A 22,722-nucleotide genomic window follows, 5' to 3' on the forward strand; every position below is an offset into this window, starting at 1 on the left:
ATGGCGGCGCGCCTCCCTCTGGCGCGACAGCGTCGGCGCTGCGAGCTCTAATTGATTAACAACTCTACACCGGGAAGGGAAGGCTCCGCGGAACAGGCTGACTCCGCCCTTGTGTCACGGAAGGGGAGGGGCTCTTTTGAATCTTGAACTGCTGAACTCTTACACGTGTATCTAATGTGAAGAGGCATTGATGATCGACTGTCCGGACGCTTTATTGATTATTGGGGTGATTGGTTATGTTTTTAATCCTTATTCCAAGACGAGGTCGCCATTTTAGAGAGTGATATATATTTACCTTCGAATTAGCGCCAGGGTGTTTAGTGCTTGCTAAATCTTCTGAAAGTGCCGGCACGCGGTTTTATCACTTCGCCTGCGATATGGAACAGATTTATCTTTATCTTCAATAGTTCCAGTCACGAGGAAGTACTTATGGGTAATTCTATATAGCAGAAGACGATTGACCCCATTTTCGCGAGAGCTTTTCCCCCCCTCCCCCCCCCCCTTTTTAATTATCGTAGTTGGGCGGTTAGTTGCGATGGACAGTTTGATGCCGTGAATGAGACGATGCCAAATCAGTTTTTGAAACGAAGAAAAACGCATTTTCTAGAGTTCTGCAGCTCGATGAAATCCGATGGTTTTTTTTCCGCACGCGACCGGAACTGAGCTCAGGAGAAGCGCCGACAGAATGGCGCAAGCGTAACGTCCGCAAGTGACGTGTCGTAATGAATGCAGCGTCCAATTCGAAACGCGTGTGCTAATTTCCCTGGCTAGGGAGCCTAGGCGCTTGAGTTTAGACCGCTTTCGGTGTTATCGTCGTCCCTCGGCGCAAGGAAAGGATTGTCATCGTTAGCTATGGGAACGCCGATTTTGAGAGCCTTGATAAGCGTTGGCCTGGCGCTCTGCCCGTTGGATTACTTCCGGAGGGAGCTTTTATATCTTTTTAATTTCGTCGTTACCTTTGTGAAAGGGACGCACCACGATTCTCTGACAGCGTGGCGACTGCTGTTGAATTTATGCTGTCATATTGGCATCCATTGCATTATTTCTGTCAAGTTGAAAACGTTCTTCTTAACGTATCCGCCCAGGTAACGCAAAATGTCACTGGAACGTTATCTGAATGGCCACAAATGTCAGAGAGCAACGTTGCCTGATTGTTGCTAATGTCACTATTTTTTATCACCAGATAACGTTATGCACTAATGTTTCTACAACGTTCTGAAAACGTTGACGTTATGTTATTTCAACGTTATACCAACAAAAAATGACGAAAGAAACGTTGCCTGTACATTGCCTTAATGTATTCTAAACAATGCATGCGGTACCTTCCTCAAGGAGCTTCTAGGCAAAAGCTACATAACCCGCACCATCTGTTCCTACTAGACAAGGTGCAGCCATAGCTGATGAATCGTGCATGAGTGCGTTCTGCCTTCCTGAAGTGACTAATGTATGCTTATATGTCGACAAGGCACACACCAAAAGGCAGTTACGCAGTAATCGTGGTCTGCTGACTGCTGACCGGTCACTTGAATGACACAGCCAGTGCAAAAATTACGTCAGGTGCACATGTGAGATCATTTACACAATTTATTTGGCATGATTGTACATCTGTTGAGTCAGCAATTCCATGAAGAAACGAGCAATCACATAGCTGCCAGGTCATCCATTCCATGAATTAGGCCACTAAATTAAAAGAACAAAAACACAAAAAAGATTATTATTCAGCCAAAATTCAAGACAGCACTTACAAAGTAATCAGACATCTAAAACTAAATTTGCAGGACCAGAATTACTTGTGTGTGGAGCGTGCCAATATTTATTGGACAGATAGTACAAAAATAAAGAACACCAGGACACCCACTGAATTTCCGCTTTTAAAACCATCAAAATTACAGCTGATGCAACATTGATGGCCTTACACTATATCCTAGAAGTTTACTTTTATGTCCCATAGGTTTTGCCTATGCTGTTCCATATGATATGCTGGTAAGCTAAGTGACTGTGACAAGTCCAGTTTTTGCACAGCTTGATGCACAAGTAGACTAAATGATAGTCCAGCTTCCGTACACAGCATAACAGACCTACCATTTTTTTGCAGCGTGCTGGTGCGTAGCGAAAATGGTCGCCAATGTCATGTCTCATGTCCACTTCCTTGCCCAACAGGCAAGACTGCCGGAGGGCCACTGCGCAAACAAAACAATATCACAGACTTAGGGCAGTAAACCTAGACACACACTGATATTTACTACAAATTAACAAAACCCATTACATCTGTTATGAACTGTGAACACGCTTATGAATACATTGAATTGTGCATCTCAATCTATTATACGACTCAATGAATCCACACCTTTTGCACAAGGTTCTTCAGAAGCCCTTAAATGAGCAAAAGAAAAAAAATTAGAAAATACATTAGAACGCAGCAGCAAAAATGGACTGCTGGCCAGAATTTAAAAACTAGCCAAATATATATTTGTGCCAGAATAAAACCACAAATATAGAGCTATAACATGCACTGCACAGTAAAATGTTGCTTACAACACCCACTACAGGCACAAGGCAAGTTTTTACCTTGGATGCCGCTTTCTGCTTGTGCTGGTCTCGGTGGAGGACGGCCAACGAATGGTAGTTGCTTGGCTTGTTGTGTAGGAACTGTAGATGGTAGGCGATGATTATCGCAGCTTTCATTGCTTTCACTTTCCTCACAAACAAAAAGAGCCTTCTGTTTCCTTTTTTTTTGTTGGGACGTTGCTGCCGTCTTCATCCGACACTGCAGTTAAAAATGTTTCAATTCAGTTATTTCAATAGTGGCTTGCTAAAGTAACATTCACAAATATAGCAGCAAAGCAAATGGAATATGCATGATTAATATAGAAAGTGTAAACATATCAGGCAAAAACATTTTAGCAGCAAAACTGGACTCGTACTTCCATACAACGTCTTCTTGGTGGGCTTTCTCGGCCTTTTTGTCAGCCGTTCCTCATCAGCTGTCAAATCTGACACCTCTTCAGCTTTCTTCTCTCTTCTTTTTGCGTCAGCATATGTTGCTGCAAGCAAAGAGTTCAGTGTAGAAAGATTGAATGACACGGCTAAAGGGAAACTGAATTAAAATAGTAAGCAGACCCGTGAAAAGGCAACGTTCACAACTGCTTAGCAACAATATTACTAAAATAAGAGCATAACAATATCACTATAACAGGAACCTTGAGCCAATGAGCAACAAACACGATTACTGATAAGAGTCATTGAATTAAGATGATGTGTGATTATTTCACCATTTTGGCTCAAAAGTTCTCCCCTCTGGCAGTGCTTAACTTATGTGCATCGTTGCCTTTGTACACTGCCACAACCAAGAACCTAAAGCTCCAACAGTACCCTATAATCACAATACTATCTTGTGACAAAAAAAAAATGACGTACTAGTCTCGCCTAAGATTCGGCATTTGTGTGCAATCCATTCTTTTCCAGGCTCCTCGCAGTCTTTTATAGCGCTTGGGCAACGAGACGGGGTTCGGTATGGCAGCCATAATGCTTCCCCATTCCACACCCAGAATTTTGGGGACGGCAGCAACTCCGTCCGCACTGCTGAATTCGACGATGTAGAACATCCTGCAAGAATATAGCGCAGTTAGCATAACAAGCACTAGTGCCAAGTCAAAGGCATTATTTTCTAAGTGCCTCTGTTGAAGAGACACTAATGAGTTGCACTTCACTGCTCAAGTTTCCAATCAATGAGGGTCAATTTATGGTCAGTGTGTATTTTGCCAGCAGCTGAGCGAGATGCATGTCATTGAAACTAGTTTTCTTTGCACACTTATTGCTGGCGTTTCAGGAAATTAAATCGCTGCAAACACTATCTCCTACTCGGCATGTGCAAGAAATTTTCATCAACAAGAAGTTTACTGCTGATCTCTAAAGTAAAAACAGCGCAACACAGTCGTGGCAAAGAATTTCAGCATACTTAACTTCCAACTATGTTCAGTCCACGCAGATGACACACACACACACACACACACACACACACACACACAAAGCGCCAAAATGCTAAACCGGAATGGCAAAGGGCGCATACATACACTGAGCAAGTTAGTTAGCGAGATGGCTGGCTGGTGGCCCCAACCGGCGGCCTGTGGGCTATCAAACTAGATGAATTTTCAGTCACACTTCGAGCAAACGATTAATGACACTAATCGGTCACACAGACCTAATGATGCGGCTCTTGCCACGGGCGTGACAACTTTGGCGGTGTGGTCACCGTGACAGTGTCACGCTAACGCCTAAGAGGCAAAATAATTTCAGCATTTGTCTCCTGATCAGAACACAAGCAGCTCTGCTGAACATCTGTGATGCGGGGCAGCGCAGCACTGTTCTGCTGCGAAAATGCATGGCCAGTCGTTAATGACAAAGAAATTCATGATTAACAAAGCAGCAAGGAATAAACAGAAAACGCGTGGCGCATCCAATGTGGTTCCAGATGCGGCAGTCTGAGATATGCCTACAAGCTAAAAGGGAGGTCACCAAAGCAATAGCAACTCACCTGTGAGCGATGAACAGTGCATGCAGTCGGAAGATTGAGTTCGCACGTGAAATGCGGCTGCGAAGTCTGCACGAAGGCACTCAAAGTCAAAATGCACACGAGCACAGGCAAGTGGCAAGACAAGGCATAACGTGCGAAAAAGCTCCATAAAGCCCCACAAGAGCCATGCCGTCGTGTTTCTTTTGTCCCGCCATATTGAATGTGGTACCGCCTGAACCAAGCCTGAACTGCCTGAACGCAGCAAAATAATATGAAATAAATATTTGTTAATTTATGCTAATGTTCAAGCTTAGTAATTTACTGCGTGAAAGTTTTTTTATTTGCAAAAAATTGTTTATTTATGGTTATTTATTACATAAACGCTTTCGTTGGCCAAGACAAGCAATGTATGGCACACAAACGAGGTGTAGTCGAGCCAAGCTCAAGCCCAGCCAGTGTGTGTTCGCATCTCATGGGTAATGCTTGTGTAGCAGCGCGGAAAAGTGGCTTTTTCTCCTGAACACGCCTTATCATGTTGTATCAGCGTTGCGCTGTTATAACCCCGATACTTGTGCGTAGCTGAAGCAAGTGATCATACTGCTCATTCGTCGATGACCTTCAGTGCACCATGATGCGTACCGCTCGTGTTTGCGAGTAAAGCTGTGTCTATCGGCGATGGAGAGGACATAGTGGTGTATCATTGATGTTGGAAGAAGACAGAAATTCTGACGCAGGGCAACCAAAATAGCAGCACTTTGCCAATCTGATAGCCCTACTGTACAGCAGTCCCTTAGAAGCTGAAACTTAGCTACTGCCGAGGAACATTTTGAGAGGGTGGTGTTTCACAGCAGTGAGTCCAGTTATCATAGCAATGACGATGAAGAATTGGTTTCTCCATTGTGCCCCGTTGATCCACCGCCAACTGGCGAAGTTGCCGAGTCTCAAGAACAAATTCTACAGCAGTATTCATGCAGCAGTGAGCTCCGCGATTTTTCGTCAAGCGAGAGTGAGGTGGATTTAGCTCCGGCTTTGCACGACCCACTTCGTTCATGGGCTGTAGATAACAACATTTTTGCCGCCCACATCACTAAGCTTCTGAAAATTCTGCAGCCGCACCACCCAGACCTCCCTTCTGATGCCAGAACACTGCTGCGGACGCCTCATGCCAGTAGTCACCGGCATGGGAAGTGGCACTTACTGCTTTTTTGGCGTCACTGGAAACCTCATTCAGCAACTAGAAAGTGGAGCCATATCAGTGAGCGCTTCAGTGATTTCCCTGACGATGAACGTCGATGGTGTGCCCTTATCTAGGAGTTCGTCGAAACAGTTCTGGCCTGTGGTTGTGCGGGCCGAAGAAAGCTCGCGAAATGAACCTTTCCTTGCAGCTCTCTACATGGGGGACTCAAAACCCGAGAGTGTTCACTTTTAGAGCTTGGACTGCACCATGGTGAAGCTGTGTTCCCTAGTGATTGTTCATGCATTTGTTTGCGACATGCCTGCGCAGGCATTCCTTAAATGTACCAAGAGACATGCAGCATACTATGCATGTGAAAAGTACATGCAAAAAGGCATGTACTCTGTAGAGCATAGGAAAGGTATATTTCCTGATGTGTTGGCCCCTCCGCGTACAGGTGAAAACTTCAACATGACACAGCCTGATCATCACAATTGCACATCACCATTGCTCAAGCTGGGCATCAGACTGGTTCCCACTAGACTATATGCGTTTGGTTTGCTTAAGAGTTATGAAAAGACTTCTAGTGCAGCATTGGACATCAACTGCCCCATCAGTGTCAATGCTGCCTTTGAGTGCACGTAGGGCCATTTCTGAGAACTTAGTTACTTTGGCTGTCAACACTCCACAGGAGCTTCAGCGCATTCCAAGGACCCTGAGTGTTCTAGAATTTTGGAAGGCATCCGAGTATAGAAACTTCCTTGTTTACTTTGGCCCCATTGTTCTGAAGCAACACCTTGCTCATCCATTTTACACGCACTTTTTGAAGCTAAGTTCTACCATCACAATACTGGCCTCACCCGATCTTTGTATGACTTTGTGTGAATATGCTGAGCAGCTGCTACTTAGCTTCGTTACAGAGGCAGGTAAGCTTTATGGCAGTGGCATCTAAAATGTTAGCATACATAGCCTCTCGCATCTGGAAGATGATGTGCGACGGTTTTGCCACATTGCCATATTTTCAGCCTTTCCTTTTGAAGCTTTTCTAGGAAAGCTGAAGCGACTGGCCAGAGGCCATGCCCTTCTTACGGAAAAAATTTTTATGCGAGCAGCTGAACTAAAGCAGTTCAAGCAACCAGTGACTCCTAGAAGTGATGGCATCAAGCTGTCCAATATTCACATGAATGGACTAGTCCCTGAAACATTCCGGGGGCAGCGATTCAGTAAGACTACGATTGGGAAAAAAGTGTTTTCTACAAAGCCAAAAAACAGCTGTGTGAGGATAACGGGTGGAAATTTTGTCCTAATAAGAAATCTTATAGCAGCTGAAGGCGACGTCCTTATTTGCGGGCAGCACTATGCCGATGTTACTTTCATGATGCAACGCTGTGGTCTGTTGACATAGGTGTTTACAGAGCCCGAGGACTTTCACGGGGTCTGAGTACGTGGAGCATCAATGAAATTGGTACAAAATGTGTGTGCTTACCGGTCAAGAAAAATGCAGATGCTATTTTTTGTGCGCTCCCATTGTAAAACCATACCTTTGCTTGGTACTCTCTGACAATGACAAAACCATTCCCACAACACGGTGTTTGTTTGCACTCATGTCCATGATATAATTTTCACTGTCTGTTGGGCTCTCAACAGTATTGCAAATTAATAAAAGTATAGTTTGTGATATTTTTGACCATTGTGATCTGATGATTTGTTGGAAAATAATTACTATCTAAAATTGTTTCCATGTTATAAAGCTGCCATTTATCACTTGAGCATATATTCTTGTCCAACCAGGAATTTCGCATTTCACTTTTGCAGCTTTATTAGTTTCGCCAGTAATATCTAACTCGGCCTGTTTATAAATGTTGCAATAGCAATGTTATCAAAACGTTGGTGAGATGTGTACACCCAACGTCAGTGCTGTGTATGCCTATAAACGTTATGATGACGTAAACTCTAAACGTCAGGGCAACGTATGTCTTGCAACGTCGCAGCAATGTGAGATTTTGTCGCATTACGTTGTGTGGAAGTTCATACATACAGGCAACGTTTAGGCAATGTTTTGCGTTACCTGGGCGCTGAGGAAGCTGTTCAGTGATGATAACTTGGGTGAAGGTCAGGTTGTTTTTCTCTCACGCCCAATGCTTTGGTTGGGAAAGGTTCTGTCCGAAAATTACAAGGCCAAAGGAGAAAATGCGGCGGGGCTGTTTCATGCTGAAGCCTAAAACCATTATTTTCTTCTACAACACCAGTGATAGCTGAGCTGCAAATTCAGAGACGTCGCCGTTTAGAACGCAGTATGTGTACTTTTCCCATTAAGGGTTCCGTCGATGAAATAAGGGCCGACAAAACGGCCGTCATAAATGTCACATTGAACATTTGCTCACAGTCTTACTTGATGCTTGTGCTGACGTATAGCCAATGTGGGTTTTTTTCGCGCCAATAATGAGTTTTGTGTAAATTAACACTCGAGTTCCTGCTTAGGCCTCGTTTATCCATAGCATTTGTGCAGACATTCCTAGTCATTACATTTAATTAGGCGCCATTTCCAAATTCAATCCGTTTTTCAGAGTCATTCGGTTTCCGATTCATTTGAAGACACACATAGGGTTTGGAATTATGAAAATGACCAAAGTGCAGCCGGGCTGGCTCTGTACGCATCGGCAACTTACCTAACAGTTGCTCCTGGCCTTAGAGCAACGTTGCGAGGACATCAAAGTCATCAATTTCACCCACTGGACTTTTCTTTTTGTGAACATGGACTGATACAGTAGTCTTAAATCGATTAAATATCGGTATCAATGGGGGAAGGGACGGCACACCGCGATCAGGTTGTTGGACAGCATAGAGTATGGATGCCAGCTCCGCGTCCACTACCACGCTAAAATAAGCGATCACAATGTCCACCTTCTCGAGTGTGGAGTATCGGAGTTGCGCTGGCGTGGCCACATTTACAAATAACACGATGCGGCGTGAGGCTTTAATCTCAGGCGGCATTTTCACACATTGAAGTGATTTGAAACACTTGCACTGCGATGTCCTTGTCAAAAAAGTGCACCTAAAAAAAGACGTCTCAAATTCAAACTTCTACGCTTTTTGAAAAATAGGAACTAATTCATGCTTAGAACAACCGCAAGAACAGCCTGATAGCATACAGCCACTGCCACTCAAAACCCTTGCTACGCGGACAAACCATTTTTTCGGACACCGTTCACCCCATATGCAGGGATTATAGGAAACTGTAAGCTTAACCTAAGGAGTAAATGAATGCATCATCACGACTCAAATCGAGCTCGCTGGGCAGCCATAACAGAAGTGGCGAATACAAAAATAAAATTGGGGCTCAGCCCATCGGGGCTTTCAGAACCGATGTCCTCGCGGCTGACAATGACTATCCTTTTCTCGAGCCGAGCGACGAAGCAAGCGACAACGCCGGACGCGGTCTAAACTCAAGCGCCTAAGCTTCCTAGCCAAGGAAATTAGCGTTTCGAATAGGGCACTGCACTCAGCGTGACACGTCACCAGCGGACGTTGCGCTTGCGCCATACTTCCGGCGCTCCTCGTGCGCTCAGTTTCGGTTGCGTGCGGAAAAAAAACGTTAGATTTCATCAAGCTGCATAGCTCCAGAAAATGAGTTTTCATTCATTTTAAATACTGTATGGCATCGCCTCGTCTACGGCATCAAACTTCCCATTGGAATTAACCATCCAACTAAGATAATTTAAAATTTAATTATTAAAATTTTGTTAATTACACTCATAATTAAAGACGTTTTGCAGCAAGTTATGTCCGCTGGGGCAGAGATTGTGCTCCTACAAATATTGTTTGTATGTTTTGAGTCTACTATTTTTTGAAATTACTTAGTCTTCCCGTTAACACCCTATGTGCCTACTGTGCTGCCATCCCCGCTATGTCAATATGTCACGAAAAAAATTGCATTATCAGCGTCAAATGACACGCAGAGAAGTTAAACTGCTAGGCCCAAGCAACGATTCGATTATATTACCGGCTTCACTTTAATATGTAATTTTATTCCGCGAAAAAGTCCTTTCTTTTTGACGCTTTCTGATATTGTATGTGAGTGAACATTATGCGTTTGATACATCCCCATCCTACACGCTTATATGATTTTGCGGTTTTATAAGTTTTATGAGTTTAGGAACAGAGAGCAGGTATCAGCATTAAAAATTAGTTCATCTCAAGCAAACTTTGCTCAGACTAAGAATACACAACGCTTTATCTGTAATGAAAAAGAAAATCATTTTAATAATTCTTAAACCAAACAAATATTTTATGGCGCATAATGCACCAATATGTTAAATGTTGTATCCTACCTGTGCATATAAATGAAAAATTTCTTCCGTCTTAGAAAGGCCAAAAAAGTCATTTTTTCATTTAATATATAACTACTAAAACGCCGGAAATAAATAGACATGATCATTAACGGGCTTTTGAATGACCGGTATGTAGTACATGGCGCCAAGAGGGGGTATAATCATGCATTTAAATAAAATAGGGAGTCATGGTCGAGTGAAACATGTTGAGTTCAGTTGAGAAAGCAGCGGATAACTTTAGAACTGTTGTCCTTCTAGACAACTTAGATGAATGTTGGTATCGATGCAGCGCAAAATTCGATAAAATCATAAACTTTTGCGCTCAAAGAACAATAATCTCCACAATCACGTATTGCAATAATAAAATCACGTTCTAAAGTTACTAAATATACCAAAATATTCATTAAAGCCGTGGGTCAAGCGCAAAAAGTTCATAAAAAAATACTCGGTTTGAAATGCAGAAACATTACTCAAAGCAGCAACATCATCAATTGTTATTGCAAGCAAGTCACGATTCAGTCAACAAAATTCAGTGTAATGCTGCTGGTTGTTTGCATCGATCCTCCAGATGTATAAAAAATGAATCATCATTTTCCTCCTGAGATGACGAAAAAAAAATGTTCTGAAAGCTAAATTCTAGAATTGTCAAAAAGGTAGCTACTTATCGCGGCGACGCCTTGTTAGAAGTGTATTACGAGGTTAAGGTAAGGATCTAGAGCGATTAACATCCGCTTTTAGGAAGACGAAAAATGTAAGCCTTCAATGGTGAAAATAAAAGCTTTCTCATCATCATCATCATCATCAGCCTGACTATACCCACTGCAGGGCGAAGACCTCTCCCATATTTGTCCAATTAACCCAGTTCTGTGCTAGCTGCATCCACTTGGCCCCTGCGAACTTAACCTCATCCCCCCACCTAACTTTCTGCCGCCCCCTGCTGCGCTTTCCTTCCTTTGGAATCCAGTTTGTTACCCTAAGCGACCATCGGTTATCCTCTCTTCGCACTACACGTCCTGCCCATGCCCATTTCTTCTTCTTAATTTCCACTAGAATGTCAGTAACTTGAGTTATTTCTCTGGCCCACTCTGCACGCTTCCGATCTCTTAATGTTACCCCTACCATTTTTCGTTCCATAGGCCTCTGAGTTGTCCTCAACTTAAGTAGAACCCTCTTGGTTAGCCTCCACGTTTCAGCCCCATAACAGCTGCATCTTACCTGTACTCACCTATGTGGCTGAAAAGCTTTCTAATCCAATTCAAACTGTTCGTCGTATTTAGAGGGTTGCAATTCGAGGGAAAAAAGACTATGTTGACCAATTAAAAAATGGTATTTCTGTTTGATGTTTAGGCTCACATCTCGGCGGCATTGTTCACAAAATAATCGCCAGAAGTGGGTCGTTTTAAGCGCGGGTCGATAATCCCCGCAAAGAACATGCGTGCATCAGGTTTCATTGTCCACCTTGTCTGTCTGGCGTGCGTGATGTAGTCTGTCTGATTAGTGTTTCCATATATAGGCGTGATGCAGTCGCTTTGTCGGTAGCGACGATCCTTCGCTTGTCCCAGTCAATGTTGCAGCCGTTCAGAACTGCATTCTCTGCCTAAGCGTTATTCGACCGTTTTTTTTTTTAAGTATGCCTCGACCTTGCTGCTGCAATCGTTTCTTAGTTTTCAGCTACCTGCTTATCCTATTTAGACTTCGTTGCAGTCAGCACACGGGATTGCGTAGACAACTCCAAGGAATGCTTCCTTCGGTGGCTCATCATTCACGCTTCACAGTTTACGGCGCATTTTTTTTTTTTTTTTGGGGGGGGGGGGGAGGGGGAGGGGGGGGAGCGGGTACATGTGCCGCGTCATCGAGTAATAGGCAGACAAGACATTCCTTGGGTCCCGAAATACACTTCACAAAAGCGGTTTTCTTCAGAAGAGGGCAGAAGTCTGGTCGTTCGCGACATGGTTGTATTCGTTCCGTTGTTTTGACGAAAGAACATCCACAGCTTGCAGTGTCATTTCTCGCCTTTTTCAACCGTTGTGCACACATTTATGCCACGCTGCAATAAACTGTTGACAACAGATTTCTCCCAGGTGATAGGATGCACCCAGCTGAAGTGCATGGTGAACAAGGTCCCCGTGCTGGGAACCGAAACGCCAAAAAGATATTTATTTATTTATTTATTTACCCACAGCGCCACCTGTGGCATTACAAGGGGGGGGGGGGGTACAGTTCTACAAAGCATAAGAAAAAAACAGTTACAAAGACGATGCAAACACTTCATTGACAGATATATGAACGGAGGATGAAGAGAGGGCGTTCCATTCTCGAACAGTGTGTGGAAAAAACGAATATAAACAATCCGGTTCTCTCTCTGAATTCACCGACTTTATAATCGTGATCAATTCTCTCGGATCTATATTGTGGACAGAAAATGTATTTGTCCCTAGGAATAGCAGTTCTTTGGTGATATATATTGTGAAATAATTTTAGCCTCCGTTTTCTTCTCACTTCAATGGGTTCTCATTGTAATTTCTGTTTTACACTGGTAATGCTAGTTTGTTTAGTATAATTTCCTAAAACATAGAGGGCTGCCAAGTTCTGAACTCTTTCTAATTTGACCTTATCAACATTTGTCGGTGGATCCCATACAGTACACGCATATTCCAGCACGGGCCTAATGTAAGTTTTACAAAGTATATCTCTAGAATCTTGCGGAAACATTTTTGTTTTATGACGCAGAAAACCCAAAATTTTGCAAGCCTTCGCAGAAACATAATCGACTTGCCGATGCCAACACACAGCATAGAGTTGGAGTGATATACAAGCCTAAGTATTTATGCTCTATAACAGTTTGCAATAAGTTGTTTACTGGCCAGCTTGTCTCCTTTTGCTCAGACGTCCTCCCCAGTCAGGCGGTATTTCATCCCGTTCTTATTTTCAGTGCTGGAATGTTGTGTTATCTCATAAGGGTCAGCTGACGAGCTCGCAAGCACGATAAACCCAAATCTAAAACAAACTCATCTGCTTTGTTTGAACGCAGGTGCGTTATTGTCAACTTTGGGGCAAAGGCCCCAAAAGGCACAAGCGTGTTCAAGCTTTATTCTTCTGATCGTAAGTAAGCTAATAGTTTTATTTCAGGCGCTGCTTGCTGTAGTTAACATCGTAGAAAATACTTTTTAACGGAAGCATGTGTGCTTCATTTTAGTATAAAGATTGTAATGACTCGATGTATTTATATTTCCCCTTGTTTTATTTATTGATAGGAAATACCGTTGAAAGCATTTATTAGAGAGGAGGTAGGTTACAGGCGACTGATCAAAAATAAAAAAAAACTAACTTCATTAAGAACACAAAAAAAGAACCCTGTGACATTGAAAGAAAAATTATTACTTATTTGAATGCTCGAGTATAATAGGAAAACATAAAAAAAAAAACATGAAGAGAATTAGACAGTGAAAAATACCTACCAGCTTTATGACATTATGGAAACAACAGCACTGAATTAAGAAGTTCTGTCCCTATTAATGAATATAGAAATGCAAGGCTAGAAAAACCACTGAAATGATGGCAAGGAACGCAAGGAATTTGAGCAGTAGTAGATCAGTCTGTAAAATTCATCGGGATCAGTGCCAGTAACGACACGGAAAGCGTGACTCCACTTTCGGGTAGCGACGAAACACTCCACATGCTTTATTTGTGTGCTTCGTTCGTTCCGCACATTTATGAAGACAGTTTTCTTCATGTACTGAGTTTCATGTCCCGCTAAAAGTAATCATGAATTGATTACTATGGCCATTACTATTGTTACGTGGAGAGAAGCAAAGAGACGGCACATCATGGTGACAGGATGAACGATGATTTTATGTCTGGCCTAGCGAGAGGGCTCCTCTCGCGCCACTGCCCATCTTCTTCTTCGCAACACTTCCCGGGGCCACCGAGCGATCGTCCCGATCGTTTCGTTGAAGTCGATGGTGACGTGATGGTATAGATGTTCAAGAAAAGATAGAAGAGAATGATGCGCGTGCCACCACGATGACGATGAACACGATGATGCTTGGGTGATCCGCCTCCCCTGGAGCTGTCAACCATCCGCCACCAGAGTCCATGGGACCGCAGGCTCGAGGTCGCGACGAGCGGCTGGGCGGATGTTGCGTGTTCATGTCGGGTTCCTTTGGGCCCTTCGAGTCTTTCGGGTCGTTCGTCTCGGGTCTGGTTGGTCTGTCTGTTCTCCTTGTCCTCAGATCCGGGCTGGGGGCTGGGAGGTGGTAGTTGGTGGGGTCTGAGCAGGAAGGGCTGGGGCGGAGCTGCTCAGCGATGTCCCTGGGCCTTCGGTCAATGGTCCCGGCTTACAGATGGCGTCGATGCTCCAAGGCGAGGATCGGGATGATGTACGCCGCACCTCCAACCAAATGTTACGTGGTGACAAGCAAAGAGACGGCACAACATGGTGACAGGATGAACGATGATTTTATGTCTACCCCGCCGGGGTGGCGCAGTGGTTACGGCGCTCGACTACTGTTCCTAAGGACGCGGGATCGAATCCCGGCCTCGGCGGCAGCTGTTCGATGGGGGGGAAAAAGCAAGGCGCCCGTGTGCTGTGCGATGGCAGTGCACGTAAAGAACCCCAGGTGGCCGAAATTTCCGGAGTCCACCACTACGGCGTCTCTCATAGCCTGAGTTGCTTTGGGACGTTAAACCCCACAAACCAACCAACCATTTTATGTCTGGCCTACCGCGAGGGCTCCTCTCGCGCCACTGCCGATCTTCTTCGCAACAATATTACAAGATTTATTGGCTGTATACGTTTGTCTTTAAATACACCATCTGTGTTTCAGGTATCCTAAAGGGGATTTGATATACAATCCATACGGAAGTGGTCACCCGCCAGTTCTTAAGAGTATATGTCCCCCCCCACCTCTTTTCACTTCTATAAAACATCGAATCTGCAGCTGCATTTAGCAGACTGGGCCTCATTTCAAGAAAAAAACCCTTCTACATGAAAGTTTACAGAAAGTTCACCATTGATGAAATAAATGAAAACTTCTTCACGTATACCGTATAACCACGTATTACCTTGGCAGCGCATATTTGGCACCCCTGAATCCACCAAAATTGTGCGACAAAACACAGAGTTATTGAGAACATGAAGGGATGTGAAAAAAGAAGGGCGACACTTCGGCTGCACCTTCCGTGGTATGACGCGAAAGTGTAGGCGACCACCCGAGATATGAATCCGCGCTGACTGCGTAGCCGATGAGTAAAGTGCCTGACTCGGCATACAAGGGCAATCGAAGGTCTATTCTCATTCCAACTTACCGTCTCAGACGAGATGACAGCTGCCACCAACTTTCTTATGTCATGTGATCTCGCCAACTACCACAAACAATCCAAGAATCAGTACTCGTTAGAGTGCCTCGATGCATTTCGCCTTGTTTTGAAAGCGGAGACGAAATGCATCGAGACACATGCTAGGCCAAGCAAGCTGCCATGAGTCGGCGCAATTATCGCCATTTTTCTCCCACAGCGTCGATGCCAGCGCGAGATTTCCTGTGCATCGGAACCTTTAACTCTGTCGCGCTCAAAGAAACAGAATAAAACATAATAATAATAATAATTGGTTCACAGCAAAGGAAAGGCACGGTATCTGTCACACTTGCTTCTGTGGACACCTGAACAGCACCGTAATGGTAGAGAGGAAGGTGGGAGTGAAAGAGGGAAAGAGAAAGAGGAGCCGTAGTGAAGGGCTTAGAAGTAATTTCGACCAACTGGGGATCTTTAACGTGCACTCACATCGCACAGCACACGGACGCCACTCCGTTTCGCCTCCATAGAAACGCAGCCGCCGGCGGTTGGGATCGAACCCAGGAACTCCGGCACATGGTTATTTTTATTTTGCAGATGCGCATCACATAAAAGCTTAGTAGAACAGCCAAAGAATGATGGCTTTGTTAACCAAGATTGCACATGGAGAAGTATAGTATTCTCCATAGCTAGGTTTCTCTCTCTTTATATTTGCTTTACGAAGCGTTATAACGTTTAGCTTAGTAGTTAACGGCAGGGAGGAGGAGGGGGTGGGGTGAATGCGTAGTTTTACTACGATGAAGGAGCAATAGTTACGGTCTCTAGTATAACGCTGTAACCGGACACGACAACAAAGTGTAAGTTGCAGTCCAAAGACAGACCCCTCCCGTAAGACAGCACCACAATGCAGAAGATGACAACCAAAGTGCAGCGTGAGAGACCTCCAGCTTCAAATGGCTGCCGATATTGAGAAGTGGGCTAACGCAGTCGCCAGCAAAGCCTTGGCTCGAAATCTTTTTTTTTTCTTGTTGTCTCGAGACTTGAAGGAGTATTCGAAGTGATACTTGCGAAATTCAGAATGCAGGTATTAGTGCTTCTGCATTCAAATCACCCTGGCAAATGTTCGCTCGATAAATAAGTACTTTATTTGCGTCAAAACACCCGGAAACGCGTTCAGAAACTAAACAGCAGGTATTCCCTCTTTAAGTCTTGACTTGCCATTCCCAAACAGTGGCGATGCGTTTCATGCTTTGTCCACCTGCCATAATGTTTCAAGATGCTTCCAAATGCCACTGATGAAGCAGATACGAAAACTGGCCTTAGTTCCTGTCTGCCATAAAGCACAAGCGATAGCACATGACATCCTTATCGAACGGAATGTAAACGTCTGAAAATAGCCTGGTTTGCACGAAGACGACTGATTACAATTATGAGATCATCGATTCATGTGACAGTCAACATTGATACATGCACACTGTCCTGTGACACTCATAAAGGTGACTGGAGGACAGTTGCATAAATCACCATCAGTATTAATTCGGTGCTCTCAATGACATACGCAGAGAAATGCATTTATATGAGATAGCCGGAACGTCACTGAACTCAAGTTTGGGATCTAGCTTTCCAAGTGCATGCAGTTGAGTTTCGTGCGTCCGATATACTGAGCGATGCGCTAGAGCTTGGCAAAAAAGCTTTGCCTTGCAGGGAACTTTACCGGCGACTGTTTTCTGGGGAGGCAATGAAAGGCTAAACAAAACCTTAGCCGGGGTCCTCTTAATCGAATGAACGGTGCAAACATTGTTTGGCATGGTTCCTGCTTCATGGCTTAGCATTCAGAGACTCGCACAGAGCCCAGCTGGTAAAGTGTGACTTGTCCGAAATGAAAATCGATTGGTTTAGAGGAATGGAAATGCGCATTGTCTGTCTCACTTTCTGTCACACTTTTAAGGCGAAAGCCTCTAATGCCTCATCGTTGTCGACAGAAGGTTGTCAGCAGAGCTGTCACGCTTTTAAAAGTTAAACATGTATGAATAAACCTTCCCAACCGGGTTAAGTGGAGAAATATGGGAGAGGCCTTCGCCCTGCAGTGGGGTGATGATGATGATGAATAAACCTTGCCTTCAGAGGGAAGCGAACCTCCATTCTTTGGATCGCCAGCCCAGCGCTTCACGAACTACGCCACTCCCCGGATTATTTTTTTTCTGACATGGTATTTATTACACGTGGTTATGTACAGAAAAGGTTATGTACACAAACTATTTACAATGCATTCAGCCGTTGCTGAGATGCACAACAGGAAACAGAAATAAAAGGCAGGCAAAGATAAACACCGTGTCACCAGCGGAAACCAATCCGGTTGAAAGTCATTTTCATCATAATTGTCCTTCAGTTGCAGCATCATTCTGCTAAAATGGAGTCTAGGTGGAACAACAAAGTCAGCGTTGCGATTCAACATGCGTGTCTTTCTCAAGCTATGTTGTGAAACGTTCTTCATAACTCCCCTTGTCTATACCGTAAGGATGATAGCAGGATTCCGCGAGTGATAGATACTACGCCTTTCCTTTTCTGTAAATGAATTATAGAACGCCGGTGAACTTTGAAGCGTTCAATGAAATGCTGGTTGTGTTCGACAAGGGACGCGTGATGTACCGTCACGACAGGACATCACGTTACCAGCCGATTCATGCAAGTGGAGGAAAAGGCGGACGATAAATGCGAAACCATGCGGAGAAAGGGGTACTCTGGATCATGTAATCTGGCAACCCCTTGATTCCCCTGACGCCAAGGAAAACATAAACAGTAGAGAAGCCTGGGAACCGCTACTGCGGAGCGAGTCCCCCGCCAACCAGCAGCAAGCTATCCGCCTGGCAGCTGAAGCCGCGAAGATACAGTGTCACTTCGCCTGTCTTTATTTGCGGAGGCCCCGGCCTCCGTCCCATAAGCCAGCAAGTTGAAGCAACAGCTGGTCCGGGTAAAAGATCGTCTAGATATATCAAGATACCCGGGCGTAGTATACAAGGTACACCGTGCACTCTTAAAAAAAAGGTTGGTGAATTCACTAAGTAACTACTAACCTTTTACTTGTCCCATAGATCACTACCTTCTTAGTAACTCGAGGTAGTAAAAATACAGCTAGTGAAATTTACTACCCCAGGAAGTTAGTGAGCAGTACTAGCGCCAGTTAGTAGTAGGTTAGTGAACACCAACACCTTCGTGCATTATAGTTTGCCATTTATGGGTAGTGGAATACACTACCTTCTAGGTAGTACGCAGTACTACCGCACCTAGAGATTCGTACTACATAGAACGTAGTGCTTATTACAACATATACCTAGTTCTTATTATGGGTTACCATTGAGAAGTTAGTATAATGTGCAACCTTTTCTTTAGTATAAAATACTACATGGCCTAGAGGGTCTCACTACATAGGTGCTAGTGCTTACTGCTGCAGAAACCTGGTATCAATTGCTACCTGTATGGAGCCAATATATGCATCGATAGGTAAATTATTTCTGAAAATATTGAATACCTTAATAAAGATTTGGTAAATAAAAATAATTGTATTATTCAAATGTGGTTAATTGTAATCGGCTTCAAGTTCTGTGCAACATTGAGCTGATCTACAAACAAGATGCTAACTAATTTTACCTTGTTCGCACCAGTCTTCAAGCAATGATGACGACAAAATTTGCGGACAACAAATACTCACTTTATTCGTATTTAAAGACAGTGTGGCTATGCCCTTTTGAATGGCAGAAATCGCCCTGAGAGCTAATGGGTATAGTGGCGATGAGCTTCTTAGGCTGCAGAAATGCTCTAGCACTGCGCAAACGTTTTCGTTGCGCGTTGAATGCCTGACATTAAATATCCAGTAGCTCTCAATGGCATGCGTGAGTCCCACGATGACGTCCAGCATTCGACGTTGATATCTTCAAACCAAGCATATATTGCGTCGGCGTCATCAGGGCTCATCCGGACGCGCTCCCAATGCTGGGTAGATGTCCTAAAATGCAACATTGAAAGTAATGAAATTAGAACTTCATAAATGAATTTATAACAAATTTATACTTACTGGCCTCACCCGGAAATGTGGCTTTCATTTTTTTCACAACCATGCAGAGGCAAAAGTTCCACCATTCAGTAGCAAAGTGTTCTGCAAGTATTACAGAATTGACATATTTTCAAACCACTTCTTCAATGACAACAAAAGGGAGCAATAAAGACTTAGAACTTACGAAATTTATTTTTTTTTCTTTCAAATAATGAAGTCCGCACTTTATTCAACACGCCTAAATTCCACTGAAAATTATTACCTTTATTTCATATATTCCGGTGCTTTCAGATTTACAGGCTGTTTTGTTTTTGCTAAACACAAAGCAACATTCATAAAATTATGATACCACACACAGATAAAAAGTTTTGGGATGGGTATTTTATACAATCATTTTCAGAAAATAAAAGATTTACAGCGCTGACAAATATACACACATAGGAAAGGCACTGAATATCTTTTTTTTTTTCGAAACACCACAATGAAACTTCTTTGAAAACAAAAAGAATTCTGTATGCAGTTCAAAAAATTGCTCCACCTTGTCGTGAACTGGAAATGATTTAGTCATGTAAAAACAATTGCTAGGCTAGTTGGTTCATTTCACAAAATGAAATTTTTAAAAATAAATATAGATACGCAGATATACATTTTGGGATGAATATTTTATAGAATAATTTCCAGAAAAGGAGAGATTCACACCGCTAACAAATAGACACTCACAAATACACACACACAAGAAAGGCGCTGCCTCCATCTTCTGTTTCGAAAGGACACCAAAATGAAACTTCTTTAAAAAAAAAAAGAAAAGATCTGTATGCAGTTCAAAAACTTCCTACAACCTTCTCGCAAACTGGAAATAATTTAGTCAAGTAACACCAGATGCTAAGCTAGTAAGTGCCTTTCACCAAAACGAAGCTTCTTCCAAAAAGATAGATATAATTACACAGATATAAATTTTGGGATGGATATTTTATACAATCATTTCCAGAAAAGGGAAGGTTCACAGCGCTAAAAAATACACACTCACAAATAGACACACACAGGACAGGCGCTGACTCCAAACTTCTTAAAAAAAAAAAAAAAAAAAAAAACACGTTTTTTTGCTGTCGTTTCGAAAAAAAAAAAGAAGTTGGAGTCGGCGTCTATTCTATGTGTGTCAGTGAGTGCTAGCGCTGTGAATTTTTCCTCTTCTGTGAAATGCACCAACTAGCCCAGCAATTGGTTTCACTTGACTAAACCATTTCCAGTTTGTGACAAGGCTGTAGGATATTTTTGGACTGCGTACAGATTACAGAAACAGATTTCTAAAGATGCGCGTAGCTCGAGCAGATGCACTAGGATCCAATAATTGTATACAAAACAAAGCAGAAAAACTCAGCTTATACGGTCTTGAAGTAAGTTTGTGACCAAGTTATAAGTTCCCAACAAATAACAAAAATGTCAGCAAAAGTTTGAATTTACTACAAACCTACAGTTTGCTACAAAAAATTCTAGGACTGCGGGTGCCAAAAAATAACAAAAATGTCCACAAGGTTCGGGTTTACTACAAACCTACAAAATTACTACAAAAACACGATAGAACTGCGATGTAATCACGTGCGAAAAAACATGATTTAGTTAGACTTGTGCAAACCTTATTTCAAAAAATAAAAAAAGGACACATTGCTTCCTTCGCACGAGGCATAATTTTTACTGTGTTAGGTTCGTTTTACTTTCAGCGGCGTTTATGCTCAACAAAAACAGCATTTTCACAGGACAAAGAAAGGCGACAACAGAACATGTGATACTGTCAACTCAAAACATGTCGTTTTCGTTGAGCATATGTTTGTAGCAAATGGCTCTACAGCCTGCTCAGTTTCCCTTCAACAGAGTTGGCATTATTTCTACGGCATTTACTTCTTGTCAGGATCAGGAAACACTCGGCAACAATTTACTAACAATGACGATAAATAATTACTTTTGCAATACGCAGGTCTTTGCATTCCAAGCAATTAAGATGAAAACTGGCAACTTGCCTCGAAGCGAACGTTTTCTGCACCATCCCTAAATCGCCATCCAGCAAAGCACTTATCAGATTTTCCTGCCGATGCTGCCCGCTGGCTTGAATAACCCTCTTTCGGTCTTTCCAAATCACTAGACATGGGCGGCGAACGCAGCGCTTCGGCGTCACTCTTCCCGCCAAAATCAGTATCGGTGGCAGACGGCGAACATCTCGAAGCAGAACGAATGAAAATAACCAGTCTGACAAGTCAATGCTGGCCCAATGCGCGGCAAACGACCAGCGGCGCTGCTGTCAAAAACGATGGGATCCTGGAGTCGATGTCTGCAAGAGCAACATTTACGTAGTGCTTGATGTGTGGACTTTCCGATGGTGCTCATGAACTTTGATATGTGGACCAGGACCCGCAGACATTTACGAAAGTGTGAGACTCGACAACCACCATTCCACTAGCACAACGACGACGCTCCCGTCCACAGCGCGCAGTTTCGCACAGCGGAAAGCATGCGTAAAGTGAGAGGAAAATATGCCCGAGTATTAGCCATCGCCCCACTATTCTTTTTATAGCCGCGCGTGAAACCGTTTCATATTTCGGCGTCTACTGTCCGCCGTACATAGCCGTACTTCGGCCACCTGCAGCGCAGGCACGTTTGGATGCCTGGATCAAATGTCGACGGTACAGCCCCTGCCAGCCGTCTCGCCGACGCGCATTCCTCCCGGCACTTTGGTTGGTTGGTTTGTGGGGTTTAACGTCCCAAAGCAACTCAGGCTATGAGAGACGCCGTAGTGGAGGACTCCGGAAATTTCGACCACCTGGGGTTCTTTAACGTGCACTGACATCGCACAGCACACGGGCGCTTTTGCTTTTCGCCTCCATCGAAAAGCGGCCGCCGAGGCCGGGATTCGATCCCGGCACTTTGTGTGTGTGTGTGTGTGTGTGTGTGTGTGTGTGTGTGTGTGTGTGTGTGTGTGTGTGTGTGTGTGTGTGTGTGTGTGTGTGTGTGTGTGTGTGTGTGTGTGTGTGTGTGTGTGTGTGTGTGTGTGTGTGTGTGTGTGTGTGTGTGTGTGTGTGTGTGTGTGTGTGTGTGTGTGTGTGTGTGTGTGTGTGTGTGTGTGTGTGTGTGTGTGTGTGTGTGTGTGTGTGTGTGTGTGTGTGTGTGTGTGTGTGTGTGTGTGTGTGTGTGTGTGTGTGTGTGTGTGTGTGTGTGTGTGTGTGTGTGTGTGTGTGTGTGTGTGTGTGTGTGTGTGTGTGTGTGTGTGTGTGTGTGTGTGTGTGTGTGTGTGTGTGTGTGTGTGTGTGTGTGTGTGTGTGTGTGTGTGTGTGTGTGTGTGTGTGTGTGTGTGTGTGTGTGTGTGTGTGTG

General features: G+C 43.8%; 2 protein-coding genes across 2 annotated transcripts in view; one reads left to right on the top strand and one right to left on the bottom strand.

Annotated features, from left to right (window-relative positions):
• Nucleotides 1-1,252: 1,252 nt before the first annotated feature.
• On the bottom strand, nucleotides 1,253-4,734 carry LOC146187820 (uncharacterized). Its single transcript, XM_084603537.1, has 6 exons — nucleotides 4,535-4,734; nucleotides 3,418-3,606; nucleotides 2,925-3,044; nucleotides 2,569-2,767; nucleotides 2,083-2,180; nucleotides 1,253-1,680 (listed from the first exon to the last, which is right to left on the bottom strand). Exons 1-4 carry the CDS (start codon nucleotides 4,680-4,682, stop codon nucleotides 2,700-2,702), a joined length of 525 nt encoding a protein of 174 aa, XP_084459663.1. The 5' UTR covers nucleotides 4,683-4,734; the 3' UTR covers nucleotides 1,253-1,680; nucleotides 2,083-2,180; nucleotides 2,569-2,699.
• A 959-nt stretch (nucleotides 4,735-5,693) lies between these two features.
• The window catches only part of LOC146187821 (uncharacterized), a 250,092-nt gene continuing 233,063 nt past the window's right edge, over nucleotides 5,694-22,722 (top strand). The window contains exons 1-3 of the mRNA XM_084604926.1: nucleotides 5,694-5,768; nucleotides 6,379-6,613; nucleotides 6,713-6,963. Coding sequence (XP_084461052.1) covers nucleotides 5,694-5,768; nucleotides 6,379-6,613; nucleotides 6,713-6,963 — 561 coding nt within the window. The remainder of the gene's footprint in view (nucleotides 5,769-6,378; nucleotides 6,614-6,712; nucleotides 6,964-22,722) is intronic.

This window comes from Amblyomma maculatum, chromosome 5 (assembly GCF_055883805.1).
Source record: "Amblyomma maculatum isolate TAMU_Amacu chromosome 5, ASM5588380v1, whole genome shotgun sequence".
Taxonomy (NCBI): Eukaryota; Metazoa; Arthropoda; class Arachnida; order Ixodida; family Ixodidae; genus Amblyomma; species Amblyomma maculatum.